Here is a 16,024-nt window from a genome sequence, read left to right on the forward strand (position 1 = left end):
ATTCCAGCTCCTTCAAAGAAGTAATAATCTAATCATAAAGGTGTTTCGCCCATTGAGACGTATACCAGGTGATCCCTCAATCATAGTGATGTACTGAAAGTTGAAAGGTGTGCCTCGGCGGCCGTTCTATGGGTTGACCAGTAGCTCGGTCGGATAACTCCCGCTGTGATTCAACGTTGTACTGGTTCTGTTGTCTGCTCCATGGTTAGACCGGTAGCTTGACCGGGTTCCTCTGGATATCCCTGATACCGCCTTGGTTTTGACATCTGCTCTTTGGTTGACCAGTAGCCTGTCTCGACGTTACCCTGGTTCTGGCATTTCCCCGACCATTCAACACTCAATGGACTAATTGACCGACTGTCAGCAACATCTCAGGACTGTCACCAATTTGACTGTAATCTCGCTGACGTTGAACTAGGATGCAAATGATGTTATAAATGTTTTCTGGGTCATCACAACAAATGATGAGATTGTTCCGATTGTTGATTTAGTTAATTGTTATGTTTCAGAAAAATTAACTTACTGTGATAACCAATTGTCTGAAAGCCGTTATACTGATAATGTGAGCTTCAATATTTAATAGAATAAATGTTTTTTTTAAAGTAAGCAAACTGGTTTGTTTCAATGTTGTCATCTGTTCACTGAATATAGTCAAATCCTGTTTTAAAGAAAACAAATCTTGTTTTAATGAACATTTTTTTAATCCCCCAGATAAGTTTACATTTTGAATAACCTGGAATTCCTTTATAATGAAATTTCGTTAAAACGAAGTGATTTCTATGGCTTCTTGGAGTTCGTTATAATAGGATTAAACTGTAATACTGGATACAATATAACAATTGAACCGGGAAATGCGAAGGGAACATTGGGAGGAAGGAGCTTGATCTCAATGAACTGGAATTCCTCCAGTAAGTCATCCTTAAGGCTTGGGGGATGAGCAGGAGCATTATCCATAACCAGCATGACTTTGAGTGGCAGATTCTTTTCTGAAAGATATTTTTTTACTGAAGGACTGAAGACCTCATTGATCCACTCAATAAACAAGATATGAGTGACCCAAGCATTGTTTGATCTTCACATAACGTTTAACTGGTTCTTTTGCACCTTACATTTCTTGAAAGCTTGTGGATTCTCAGAATGGTACATGAGTAGAGGTTTCACTTTAAAATCCTTGATTGCGTTAGCACAGAACAAGAGGGTGAGATGGTCTTTCATGGGCCTGTGACCAGGCATTCCATTCTCTTCTGATGTAATGTAGGTCCTCTTCAGCATCTTTTTTTAAGAAAAGCCCTGTCTCATCCACAGTTGAAAACTTGTTGTGGCAGATAACACTCGGAAACCATGAGCTTCTTGAACTCTTCAGCGAACGCTTCAGCTGCCTTAGCGTCCGCATAGCTGCACATCTCCACATCTCCATACTTCAAAACACTATGGATGCAACTTCTCTTCTTAAAGTTTTTAAACCATCCCCTGCACGCCTGAAAGCTGCCTTTGTTTTCTGTCTACACACCTGGTAGTTTGTTCACGAGATCAACATACAAAGTCTTTGCTTTCTCATAGATAATGTTCTCAGATACAGTATCACCAGCTAGTTGCTTTTCATTGATCCACATGAGCAGCAACTTTTCTACTTCCTCCAGAACATGCGGCCGTTGCTTTCATACTCTTGCAAAACTCCTTTTGCTGTATTCAACTCTTCTTTCTTCTTTAATATTGTGCAAATAGTGGATGTAGACTTCTTATAGAATCTTGTGATATTGGCGACTCCCATACCTTGCTCATGCTTTTCGATTTTCTTCTTAAGTTTCAGAGTAATCTTCCTACGGCTTTTATTCTCAACCATCTTCATTATCGAGGCCATTGTTGGAACACAGGTACTTAAACAGCAGAATCACCACACTTGGACGCAGAATTACAAAAATCCTTTGAGGGCACATATGCATGATTACGATGTTACTTTTAGTTTCATGTCGTAAACAGTCAAGCTCGCATGTGCGTTCATTTTTCAAGTGAGGCACGCTAAAGGGATAATATTACCCACAGTTCCACAGTACTTGTGTGGTTGAAAGCGAGAAACCATCTGCCTCAGTTGTGATAACCAGAAACTAAATGAAAGCGCACAATATTTGCAATCATTTAAAATCATCCCTTGTTAAGCAAGTCAAAACTTGTTAAAAATTTTTGCTCATTAACTAAAGTTCCACTGTATTTAAAAGTTTCATTTTAGCACTATAAATTTGGAAATAAAAATTAAAAATACCAATTAAAATATGGTGAATAATAAATTTTTATTAATAAATATTTATTTATTTTACGACAAAGAAAGCCATAATTTGTCTCATACATTTGTTAAGGAACATTTTGTAAAAGCAGTGCGTGTTTTACTGCATCATACTTTTCTGTAATGCAATAAATACTTTTACAGGGGCATCTAACTGAATTTTATTGAAAATATATATTAACATATTTAGAAAACTACTCGTCCTATAATTGCGTTGTCATGTGGTAATCGTGAAGTAGTTATACGACTTTTATACTTCAAAATATCAACACCCAAAGTATGTAAGGGATGCTACGGGGGTTAAAAAATTGTGGTACTTTGCAGTACCTATCAGTAGTGAAAGGGTCAAACAAAATATAAGTAAAGCCTACTTTGAGAGCTGCTGTGCCACCTGAAACTGAGGCTGCAGATACTTTCTGCAGTTGTTTGACCCTGTCAGCAAAGTCCGTTATCCACTGAATAACAGTACAACCAGCGGGAACAGTATATCGTCGCCAGTGTGGGGGAAGTATGCCTAAGTAAAAAATCATATTGAAACAATTTATATAATATGTACAACATAGCAAGAAACTGCTGTGTTTAGAGGAATATATATGATTGTATATTCTTTTTTCCGTATAAGTAATTCATACTTGCCTTTAGCTAGGTCACTAATCATTGACCTATGGAAATTTGTTTGCTTTTTCTCTCCTTTACAGATGTGTATAGTGTCTTCTAAATCTTGTCTCACAGTTTGTAACAGCTTTACCGCAGTATTCACCTGGGAAAGCAAAAAAAAAAAAATTAACATTTTCAATACCTCATTACAAAAATGCATGGGGTTTGATCAAATATTGCTCAATCTAATGCAACTTGACATACAGAAGATATTTTTCGATTGGAATCGAATCAATGTACGTTTAATCAAAAAAAAATACTTGCAAAATTATAAATTTTTGTGAATCAAATTTTTCCTTTAGTCTTCAGTTGAGGAACCATACTTATTTGATTAAAAAAAATTCAATATATTAACATTGTATAAAGAACAGTACCAGACTGACTGGTAGATAAAAAGAAACAACCATATGCAGCATGTTTAAGTTGTGTGAAATTGTTAATTTTCTAATAATTCTAATGTTAATATTAAATGCCTCATAAATGTGAAAACTCATACTTTTATTCCTTTTCAGTCTGACTAATACCATTAATTGATAAAGTTTTCTGATAATAAAAACTTTTGTTTTCTATTATCAAAATTGAAACGAAAATTATTGAATGGCAAGTCATTGCATCACATGATGAAAATTTTTTGAACATGAAAAAAAATGTCTTCCTCAAGGAAAAAAACCTACTGATAGAAAATTAGAGATACTTACAAAGTATTACACTGTAACAAGATTTAATGAGCATGTGAATGGGAAACATGAGCATACCTCTCTCTCAAAATATCGATACATTGGATCTTTGATGTTTTCTACAGTCCTCCTGAGTGAAGTCAAACTCTGTGGAACTAGCCGCAGCCATGTTGATGCCGAATTTAACAAAGTATTCATCCAGGTTGGACGTCCATCCCCTTCCTGTTTTGCTTTGCTTTCTTCTGAAGAATAGGCTACTTCATCATCGTCTTCCAGCAACTGCATTTTAAGGAGCTTTGCAATAAGGCTGCTTCCTGAAAGAAAAAAAATCCCATGAATCAGATTTTTTTCTAAATAAGTTAAACACAATTTAAAAAAAAAGTTAACTTTTCCCATCTACATTAATTAAAAGGTTTTTATTCTATCTTTTATATGCATAAGAAGAGCACACCCCAGAAAGAATTTCCTAATCCAGAAAGCACATTCCAGCATTTCGATGGCTGGGAATAAGCTAATAATGTAAAGAACTGAAGGCAAAAGTTGGAACACAACTATGGTCCATAAAAATGGTTGGACCACAGTTGAAAACAAAGTACTATTTTCTAATATTTTTCCTATAAATATGACAATACATATGCAACTGTAAAAATAATAATGGCTTGCTGTAGTAACTTGTAGCCAAGAAAGTTTGCAACTGACAGGATAACATGAAAAACACAACCCCAGTTAACTGCTGATTAGAGGGGGGACGTATCGGACAGTGAATTCTAACCACATCAAAATATTACATTATATTTGCTTTAGTATTTAAATAGTTCACTAGATGTTGTGCATTTTAATTATAAATGTTTTAGTGAGTATGAGTGTTTGGACCATAGTTGTGTGAAACTACTGTATTGAAATATTATTTTGTAAAAGAGTGAGTGGCCTTTATTTTTTATAATGAGAAAGTTAATACAAATGTTTATTGGTATAAATTTTCATACAGCTGATTTATTTAGTTAACTTATCAATTTAATACAGAAATTAACAAACTTTTTGCATTCGCTGTACTTTTAATAATGAAATTAGACAGCATTATTACCCTACCTGATCTTGTGGGAGGTTTGAGGCAGCCTTAAATGTTAGATAGCTTCTGTTTAATCACCATAACATAAAAAAACCAAACAATATTAGTGTGAAAAATCACTCGCACATGGTTTTTTTTTTATAAAATTAGATTGGAGCTCACAAGCCACATCAGTGAACTCTAGGGGGCCCAATTTTGCCCTGAGCACCATGGGTTGAGTATGATCTATATGATTTTCTGTGAAAAAATTCATTTATGTTAAAAGAAGTTTACTACTGTTTACCTCACCTCTGCTAAGTAACAGCATATTTTCAGCATTATTAGGTAGTCCTAGCCAAGATGGTGATTGGCGCTCTGCTAGATTTTCAACCCAATGCAGGAACTGATCACGTCTTGAAAATAAATAAAAATGTACTTATTTTAAATGACCAAATGAAACTTGCACTGATAAAATAATGAAATGCAGTGACCAAAATAAATACCTTATTCCTTCTGGCATTGTTATGTGTTTATTCTCGATGCCATCAACACCAGACACCAAAGGAAAATCAGGCTCAAAGCTTTGAGATGTGAATAGTTTATTCAAGAAAGAATTCAGAAGGCGCTAATTTGGGGAGAAAGAAATTAAAAATTAAATAAAAACTGTCAATGGTATGTGCAGATAGATAGTTCAGGTATAATGAACATTGGAATTCATACATCTCAGCTACTCATGCATTTGCAAGATAATTGGTAATGAATCAATATGGTGATACCTTGGCTAACAACAATTTTTTTTGTGATTTATTTGCCTCGGCTAATGAATATGGATTCAGCTAACAAAGATTTTCATTGATATGAACACACATGTTAACCTGATCCAGCCACAATGAGCTGAATTTTTGTGCCAATCATCGCATCAGACTTATTACTACTTTACCGCACACCAACTCTGGTCATATATCGCCATCCAGCAATTTCCAACCAGTGGAGTTGGGTGGGAAATGGTGGTCGCCCTAGGCTCGGTAGGTAAAGAACTTTATTCTGATGTTCTATGCCCGGATTCGAACCCATGGACCTTGATGGTAACCTTCATAGTGGAAGACAAGCATCTTTACCACTGCACCACTCGGGCACACATCAGAATTACTGTCACTTGACCCAGATTAACTCAGTCTACCTCTGAATATTTTTCCAGATGCATCTCCATTTCTTTTTATGAATTTTTTTTAAACTATTCATGTAAAATGAAAGATTCAGCTGATAGAAAATGCATTGAAAAAAAAAAGTGTTCCTATGTTTTCAGAGCACAACATTCTTTTAGTTCAAGACTTTTAAATCAAACTGAACAGTCTGGACATTACAGTTTATCTTTTCCATCTGCATGTATCAGACAGAAATGAGAACTGACCCAATTACAAATGGATGAGTACACCTATGAACTCACCTGTTTTCTGTCAACATCAGCTTCAGCAGACAAAGACTGATGTTGGCTGTGCACATAATGTAAAATAAAAAGATCTTTGGTATCTCCTGTAAAAAATTCTGTTTCTTCCAATAAATTCTCATTTTTACAATTTTGAAGCTGTTCATTTTAGCCTCTTATCAGTTTTAATATTTTTTGTTTTAAAAACTTATTAAAAATTTTTGGAATTACCTGGAATAAATTTAACTATTTTCCATACAAACCTATGGGAAATCGTGTTTTGATTAACGAACATGATTCTGGAACAAATTATCTTTGTTAGCCAAGGTATCATCGTATAATGGATTAACTCACTTGGTCAAATTCATTATCGATTTTACCACCGTATATGCATTGACCAAAAAGTGTGCAAATAGCATCCCAAGGAACTTTCTCCGGTGGTAGATTGGTGCGTCCCTAAAAAATTAGTAAGAAAATGTGTTTCATAAGTATGCATTGTTTGTTTACAAATAATTTTTTCATAAGATATTCTAACAAAAGCTAACTTTAAGCTCTAGGCATATATTCATTTGATAGTATTTATTTTTGAGATCTTAGTTTTTCCATCATAGAAAATATTGGTTGAAGGCATATAGCAGAGTTAGATTTAGTTACTAAACATTTTACAAAACAATTACTGAATAGTGACTCATTCATAATATACATGCTAGTCACAAAAAACCCTATTCTTTCTTCTTCACAGCAGCCATTTAAATAAAGTCTGGTAAATTTGGTGTTAAAAAATATTCCATTTCTCTTTAATATTTAATCATAAATTTATATTGAGTAAAACTATAATTTGTTTGATAAAGAATAAAATATTTATCAGCTATGTAAATTGATAATGAGAACATTTAAATGCTATTACTGATTTAGAATTCTGATCTCATTTACAAAAAAGTATTTCTTGATTATTAATAGTATTATAGTATAGGATATCAATAAAATTGTATATCTGTAACAACGCGGTGAATGGGTATTAACATTGGTAGGTGAAGTTAAGCATTTTTGATAAAGAAATAAAAACTACCATAGCTACGGTGTCAATCCAAGTGTCTAATGTGTCACAAGCCACGCGTAAATCAGATTCCGTGAATTCATATCGTTTGGACCATCCCAATGGTGCATAGCGAAGCCTTTCTTGCACGACTGCATGAAACCATGCAAGTAAGAAATAAAGCCGTGCTCTTTCACCAGGGGCCTAGAAATCAAACAGATAAAGGTCATTTGATCAAACAGTAATAGTGATATTCCATTCATGTAAAAAAATAAGATTGATTTAATTTTATAACATGGAATAAATAAATTTAATACTATACCTTCATCATACGGTTGGCAGGTACAGCACTGAAAGTGCGTAACAGATTCGCTTTAATACCTGGAGGAGGTTCAAATACAAATACACGACCAGCTCTCAGCAAATTGACAGGAACTTTTGGATGTATTTCAAGGGTAAGGAAAAGCCTGAAAGCAGCATGCGGTTGTAAAGTGTGTAATTTCTTCTCCAACTGGACAAGCCACTGTGGGGCCAGGTGAACGTTTTTCAACATGACCCATCTGGGGAGGAAAAAAATCATTCATTATCCCTATAAAAACATTTGTTGGACACATTTTGTACATTTGTTTTTACAATTTTCATATTGCATCAATAATTCCACGTCTATTAAAAAATTCACATTTCTAAGACAATTTTTTTTTTCATGTAGTTTTATTCCATACATTCATTGGAAATAAAGAAATTAAGATTTTTTTAAGCAAAAAAAGGTCCTCTTTCCCCTTAAGAGGTTTTTTTTGGCTGTTTAAACCAATTCGGTTTTGTTAATGATTCACAAACTTTAACATGTTTTAACTGACTATCTGATCAAATCATACACCTAAAACAACAATTGAATGATGAAATACACATAAAATTATTCACATCCTAAAATATTATATGTTTATCTTGAAAGGGTTGCTTCTTCGTTTGTGTCATTTTTATACCGAATATAAATTTTTATAATTTTATACCAAATTGAGTGAATAGGATAAAATTCAAGGTAAAACTATTCAACTTTGCTCAGCAAAATTTTTTTTTATTCGACATGAACATCCACTTGGAAAAGGACAATAAAATGAACAATGAAAGAACAAAAAAAAGGAAAGAAACACTGAGCACATACATTATGTGCCCCCCCCCCCCACAAAGGACACCCATCCTTCTAGGAGGCCAAAAATGTTAAATATTTGACACACATTGACATTTGCCACCACCATTAAATACATCATGTGTGCAACATATTTGGGTATTATATATGTATAATGGTTATCAATTCTATAATTGTTTCCTTAGAAACATATGAAAAAAGAAAAATTGCTTATGATCCTGATACACATACATAACAGTGATATATAAAAAATATATCCTACACAAAAACATTCAATTTTGTATAATAGGTGAAACACATACTTACTTGCATGCACATAAATTATGTTAATATGTTTTCATAACTTGTAATAACTTTCATAATTATACACTTGGATTTCACTAAAGGGATTATTTGTCATCTGGTGTTTTAATTGAAATTTATTCATTATTTTGGGAGCAGTAAAGGAAAAACTCTTTTGAAATAGATATTTGTTTATTGCACTCAAAAACATGTTTAACTCATATCGCTGTTCTCAAAGATAACCAATCGGTGTTTCGTATTAAAAAAGCTGATTATATTTTATAAATAATCTAATGAATATTTAGAGCATGACAGTGGATATTATTGCTATTTTCACTGTCAGGCAGTATTATCATGTCCCTTATTTTGTTTTAAATATTGTTTAGCTTTTGGATATTGTTCTGATAGACTCTACTCCATGCATAAAGTTCATAATTTATAGAAGAAAAACCCAAGCATGAAAAACATCTTTCAAAAATTTTTCATTGATCAAGCTTTATTAGTTTATACAAATACAACACCACAACAGGCAAAATTCCCAACGAGGTGGCTGAGAAAAAGATGCCCGTAAAAATATGGATGTCATATATTTCAAAAATATAGCAACCCAATTAAAAATGCAATTAACAAAAATTGTAAACAATATATACACATGATAAAATATTATTGCCGCTGTGGTGGTCGAGTGGTTATAGTGACGGACTCGCGATGCGAGCCGATCTGCCCGTTAAAAAGTCTCGCCACAGAGAGCAACAGTCCTACAACGATAAATCATTCAATCATAACACTTCACTCATAGTTAGAAAAACTGGTGGCAGATGACAGCACTACACATAACAAGCATTACAGAGAAACAAAAAAAAAACTTCATGTCAGGTTTCACTACACGTACATTCCTGCATGTACCGATTCGTTGGGGGTTCCGCGGGGGTGTGGGGTGTGGGCGGGGTGCATGTGTGGTGTAGCAGTAGTAGGTAGGGCCTCCAAAAAATGGCTCGGGGATCCATGATGTTCTTAAGTCAGCCACCTCGTTGGGCAATTTGCCTGTTGTGGCGTTGTATTTGTATTTGTATTATACAATGCCCATAAAGAATATTATGGTTGTCTTATTCTAAGTATGGATAGCTTCTCGATTTACCCCAACATGTTTATCGTATTTCTTTTTAAACGTGTCAATTGTGTTACAATTAACTATCTCTGGGGGTAAGCCATTCCATTTATTAACAACCCTATTAGAGAAAACTTCCCTGTGACCCCATAACCTCGCATTGTCCCTTACCAATCGATACTGGTGTATCCTTGTAAAAGCAGTCGATTGGCGGTGTACTAAAAGTTCATGGTCCATCCTAGCCATCCCGTTGAAAATCGTGAACACTTCGATCATATCTCCTCGACACCTACGTTCATCCAATGTAAACGTATTCAAAAAATGAAGTCTCTCTTCATAACTCAAGCCCCGTGTGCCAATAAGGACACGCGTAGCTCTCCTCTGCACCCCTTCAACCAAGTCTATGTCGCTCTGTAGGTATGGTCTCCAAAACCTTACAGCATACTCCAGTCCAGGACGAACTAAGCCTCGAAAAAGCAGAAGAATGACTTTAGGAGAATGGGAAGAGACCTTTTTGAAAATAAGACCGAGCATTCTATTCCCTTTTTTGACCACCGCTGAACAAAAACCTATGCCGCTCGTCAATGAGAATTTCCCAATCTGTGACCCTAGTTGCATCTGGGATAGTGACACCATTCAACTCGTAAGAGAATCGTTGGTTGTTCGAACCAAAATGAGCGACCATGCACTTATCAACGCTAAACGTCATGCTCCATCCATTTGCCCATGCTGCAATCCTGTTTAAGTTGGTCTGGAGCAACTCCCTATCATTTTGATTCCTGATTACCCCTATTAGCTTCACATCATCTGCGAATTTGCTAGTAATCCCATCGATACCCTGATCGAGTTTATCGATACAAAGTGAAAAAAGTATGGGGCCAAGGACACTTCCTTGAGGAACTCCACTTGTGACGTCTGTCCAACCAGAGAATTCCCTGTTCACCATAACTCCTTGCGACCTATCTCTTAACAACGATTCTATCCAATTCAGCAAGTTGTCCCCAATTCTAATCTCGTGTAAACACTTCAAGAGTTTACCATGTTGGACACGATCGAATACCTTCTGGAAATCAAGGTTAAACAACATCTACCTTTTTGCTCTTACTCAAAGCCTTAGTCACGTGATCATAGAAGCAAAGGAGGTTAGTTACACATGACTTCCCTTTCCTGAACCCATGCTGATTATCTGACAATACATTATTCTCCTCTATCCACTTCACAAACTGCCTTTTGATGATAATTTCCAAAATTTTCGAGAGGGAATTCGTCAAACTCACTGGATGATAATTGGACACAGCTTCTCTACTACCCTCTTTAAATATCGGAACAAAATTAACAAGTTTTCAATCCCTTGGGACAATTATATAGAATGACTGATTTGAATCGAAGTGTTTTTGCTAATTTATAAGTATATATTCCATTTCAAGTTGTCTGGGATTGCTGTTCAAAAATATTCATACATACATATTTTATTTTCTGGCAATTGCAGTTTTGCTGTGTAATTGGATCACAAGTATGAACTTTAATATATATTTCTGTCTCTATTTATTTGTCTTGCATTGATATTTAGCCTTTGGGCACGGTAGCCCAGGTCGATAAGATACTTGCCTAAAGTACCAGATGATGTTTAGAGGTTTCCCGAGTTTGATACTCAGTTCGCCCTTGTCAGAAACTTTCCTGACACTGGGGTACAACAGAAATGGTGACGTGACTACAGAAAGAAATTGCTACAGCAGAGTCCCACACTGATGGTTAGTGCACCAACCTCTCAGTAAGTATAAAAAAAAGGTGCCGTTTGGAGTCAACAATAAATTGTAGGTCCCAGTCTAACTAGCCCTCGTGTGCAGAAAATGACTGTGCTACGACAAAAATGATCAAATGATATTTAGCCTTTTGTATATTTGATTGTAGTTTGTAATTATTCATCCACTGATTTATTTGTCTTAGATCACCTACTGTATCTCGTATTAGATTCGCTATAGTATTGTTTTCAACATATGAAGCTGTAGAGTCAGCAAATGTGACTAGCTTTCCATTCAGTTTCAATTTGCAAAAATCATTAATATATATTAAGAACAATTATTATATTTAATTTTATCTGTTTGTAATAACAGTAACATAATGACAAACTGTATATTTTACCCCTTAATTGCCTATCACAACAAATTAAAAAAATTCACTCATTCAAATTGTTGCATTGATGTATTGTTCAATAAAAAATATGCTCTAACAACACCAATTTATACCTAATTTTGTAAAAAAAATTGGCATATTCTTATATATGTTCTTGAATAAAACTTCAGTTTGTGCAATTTTTTTTTCTAAAATAAATTCGAGAATCTTTAATAATATTTATTAATAAATTTATAAATGTATTTCTTTCACCTTCCAGTTTTTGATGCTGAGTTGATAACTTTGTCAGCCTGGCTAAAACCTTCAGCAGAACCAATGGCAATTGAAGTCATACTCTTGCCAAGTTCAGCAGCTAAATCATCTACTCTTCCACTGGCATCATATCCTGTCACTGAACACATCAAAACTGGAGTACTTGCTTTGATTTCATTTTCTACAACATCAGCTAAGTCCAGTTCTGCTTCGGCAGCATTCAAAAATTTCTCTCCCAGTACAGTGGCAACGACTTGCTGTGCTTTGGCAATAACCCTGTCTGGTCTGAATGCTTGAATAACAAGAAGCTGATGCATCGCTGTTCCAACTGGGCTAAGAGGTTTATCTTCTTCCCACAAAACTGGAACTTCATTTTCAGGATTGCTAGACTCAACCCACTGTTTGAAGTTCTGTGTGAAAAAAATATAAAAAAATTACTCACTCTTAAATACTAATGCAAACACAAAGGCAACAACAGGCTAATTGCCCAACGAGGTGGGTGAAATAAGATGCCCATAAAAAATATAGATGTCAAATATAACCAGAATACAGCAACCCAATATAAAAGCACATATCAGGAAAGAAAAAAACGAATAATTAATACTACATAATACACGGCCCATAAAAAAAGATTATGGTTGTCTTATCTAAGTATGAACAGCTTTTCGATTTATCCCACTATGTTACAGTCGAATCCCGTTTTAACGAATACCATTATAGCGAAAATCTCATTTTAACGAACACTTTTCTAATCCCCTAAATAAGTTTAAATAGGAACGATGCTAGGTAAACCTGAATTCCTTTATAAAGAAATTTTGATATAACGAAGTGATTTCTCCAGTCTCTTGGCATTCGTTACAACAGGATTCGACTGTATTACAGATCATATACCACAAAAAAGTCAAAGTAGTTAATTACAATTTCTCAGCATTAAATGTGTAATTTATGCAATATTAGTACATGAAAATGATTCCGTGGACCCCTTGCAAATTACTCACGGACTCCGGGGATCCGCAGACTACAAGTTGAAAATACTATGTACATGCTTTTTTAAAATCAGCAATTTTAATTAAGAAATGCTTTTAAAAATCTGCAGAATATATTTCACAATGCATTCAAAATGACAGCCAATGTAATAAATGACTTTATTACCTCAGTACTATCAATTCTTTTCTGCAAATTTCTGAAGGATGGGAGTTTAGAAAGAGCTGTAGCTCCCTCCAATTGATCTGGATTTAGACCATCAGCATGTATTGTAGGTTGTCCGGGTAATATACCTTCTCTGCCTCGAAGGAAGTGATTAAACTCGTGTTCAAAGTTGGATTCACTATTGAAGGAAATTAAAAGTAAATCAATTGCTACTGAAAATATTTGACGTAAATAAAAAAAATCAATACAATGCTGCAAAAAAGGCCCTTTTCTTCAAGATAGTCCTTTGTGAATAAAATCATTTTTAAGAAAAAAAGTTAATCTTAAAAATGTTTCATGCTAGACAAACTTTCATGTTACATAAACATGCATTCATGTTTGATATATCTCCAAAATGTTTTTCAGTTTTTAATCTAGATTGCGGGTTTTTCAAACAATTGTCTGCAGACCTTGTTGTCTTCAGAAATAACTAATACAGTACATGTAACAAGACAAAACTTTTGTGGAAAAATCAGGTTTTTTTTTGTGTCAAAATAAACGAATAAAAATTTACTTGAACAGAATCTTCAAAAAATTTGTACTAACCATACTTCTTATTTGAGCACTTATCAAAAGAGTAGAGATACTGTAGATTACTAATGTAATTAAATAATGAATTAACCCTTTGGGATCTGCAAATTTCTCTGATGGGAGGACAAATTTTGGCCAATTTTTCCCACGAGTTACCATCACTGCTAGTCTCGTTCGCCATGCCACTTGCCAGGCAATCATGAATGACACCATGCCGCCAGGCTGGCGGCACAGACTTCTAAGACTACTTGCGAATGCCACCATTGTGGCGGCATCGACCACAAAAAGTTAAATATGGTTTCAAAAAATACTCTAATTAACTGTGCTCATATTAAACATGTTTGACTATGATTATATAAGTACGTTAATTTTCACAAATTCACAGAACCCAAAAAATCATGACATTAAAGTTGACTTGAATGAATTTCACCAAATTTCATATTTACAAGAATTCAAAGAACCAGAAACAATTTACGAAATAAATTTTTTTTGAATTATACCTTGCCAATCCTTTGAGATAAATTTTACAAAGTAACAGGGCAAAAATCAGTCGATCTTCGTGAACAACACCTCTTGTTACTCTGTTATATACAACCTAGAAGATGCAAAAAAGCAAAATCAATGAATAAAAACAGAAAATTAATTAAAGACCTAGGAATTTGCCATACAATTAGGTAACAAGTATTAACCATCTATCACTTTTTTTTAATTAATTTGATTTTTGGGCAGTTCAATTTGCCTGTGTGGTATGTGCACTTTGAAAACTGAAATTTTGGATCACATAATTTATATCTAGACCAGAGGTGGCCAACAGTGGCCTGCAAGGTGATTTTGTGCAGCCCTCGACAAGGTAAAAAAATGTGTCATATTTGAAATGTGTATTAAATTTTTGCTCATTATTTGAGCTAATGGTTCAGCAGGCTTCTTAAATAACAACATTTATCATTTCTAGTGATGAAAATAACTTACAATAAAGCCACATGCCGTCTTTTCAAACACAAATTGCTCATAAAATTTGTTATGTGAATTTTTTTTTCTATTTTTTCTATCACCTCGTTGGGCAAGTTGCCTATGTCAACTTAAAATGGTCTTTCACAACTTCAACCAACTAGACTACCTAAACCCTAGAATTTGCAAATGGCTAAATTTTTTTGTATTTCATAGTGAGATTGACGTTGCAAAGTTTAACAAAGGGAATTCGACATTCGGTGCACAGTGAATATTTATGCTGAAAATATAGAAGCATTTATCTTTAAATTTCGATATGGCAGGTTGATGCCAGATCATGTTCCACATGATCTCATGGACAGTTAAACGTGGCCTATCCCATGCCTGTGCTACATGCCTGACACTAGTGCTACCACAAGAATTTGAAGCTCTGTCCTCCTCTTCCACTTGAAGTGAAACCTCTTGTACTGTGTCTATAGAAATGGGTTTTCTTCCTCTTCCAGGACAAACAGCCAACGATCCTGTGGTTTCAAATTTCGTAATCATACTCTGAAGGTTTTTAACATTTATTGGATCTTTTCGAATCCTCTTCCAAGTCTGATATTGCCGTACAACAGTTACTGCGAGAACTGCTGTAAAACAATTTGACCAAGAAAGATGGTGATCTCGTAAACCTATCGTCATTGTGAGAAGCAAACACATTGAGAAACAAGATTCCCCCAAATGTTTCTAGGTTTTATAACAGCTGCTGCGTGACATCACATAACATGTTTACTACAGGTATTAAAAGTGAAACACCCTCTGGTGGTGACATGTGCAACTAACCCCCCCCCCCCCCGAAACAAATTCACATCACTTCTTAAAGTTCTCCACAAAATTTCACTATTTTCTGATCACTGGTTTCGCCTATAGGCTACTTTAAAATAGGGTCTTTTAATTATGGATGCCCTGTATTCTACAAATAGAAGGGGGAAATGAGCAAAAACTCATTTGTTTCAAGATGAGGGTAAACTAAGGGAAAAACCCCCCATTCGCTACCTTATAATGGAAACCTTGTACATCAAAAATTCTCAACTTTACAGGATGAGGAACAAGAGAATGTACTGTCCCACTGAATAACTTGCAAAAGAGATTGATTTTTTCTCTCTATAGAGAGATGATTGCCTATTTTTTTGTTTTTTTCAAGAGCTGTTATAGGTGAAATATATTCTCAATCTAAAATCCATTTAAAAAAAATTGATGTACGAGGTCTTCAGTATAAGGTGAATATCCGTTTTAAAAATGTTGTCTGTGACATCTTTCAGTATAAA

The 16,024-nt window shown here is 34.6% G+C and overlaps 1 protein-coding gene across 2 annotated transcripts in view; it reads right to left on the reverse strand.

Moving 5' to 3' along the window:
- The window catches only part of Dhc64C (dynein heavy chain, cytoplasmic), a 189,442-nt gene that overhangs the window by 6,416 nt on the left and 167,002 nt on the right, over positions 1-16,024 (reverse strand). For both annotated transcript variants that reach the window (XM_089242500.1, XM_089242499.1), the window contains exons 73-83: positions 14,267-14,361; positions 13,200-13,374; positions 12,048-12,457; positions 7,448-7,685; positions 7,159-7,329; positions 6,444-6,545; positions 5,167-5,288; positions 4,973-5,076; positions 3,694-3,929; positions 2,918-3,041; positions 2,653-2,795 (exon numbers count right to left, since the gene is read on the reverse strand). In XM_089242500.1, the coding sequence (XP_089098626.1) occupies positions 2,653-2,795; positions 2,918-3,041; positions 3,694-3,929; positions 4,973-5,076; positions 5,167-5,288; positions 6,444-6,545; positions 7,159-7,329; positions 7,448-7,685; positions 12,048-12,457; positions 13,200-13,374; positions 14,267-14,361 (1,920 nt within the window). The remainder of the gene's footprint in view (positions 1-2,652; positions 2,796-2,917; positions 3,042-3,693; positions 3,930-4,972; positions 5,077-5,166; positions 5,289-6,443; positions 6,546-7,158; positions 7,330-7,447; positions 7,686-12,047; positions 12,458-13,199; positions 13,375-14,266; positions 14,362-16,024) is intronic.

The sequence above is a fragment of the Pholcus phalangioides genome, unplaced genomic scaffold, assembly GCF_987345545.1.
Source record: "Pholcus phalangioides strain wild (caught in Gottingen) unplaced genomic scaffold, Ppha-v1.0 ptg000015l_1, whole genome shotgun sequence".
In the NCBI taxonomy this organism is placed as follows: Eukaryota; Metazoa; Arthropoda; class Arachnida; order Araneae; family Pholcidae; genus Pholcus; species Pholcus phalangioides.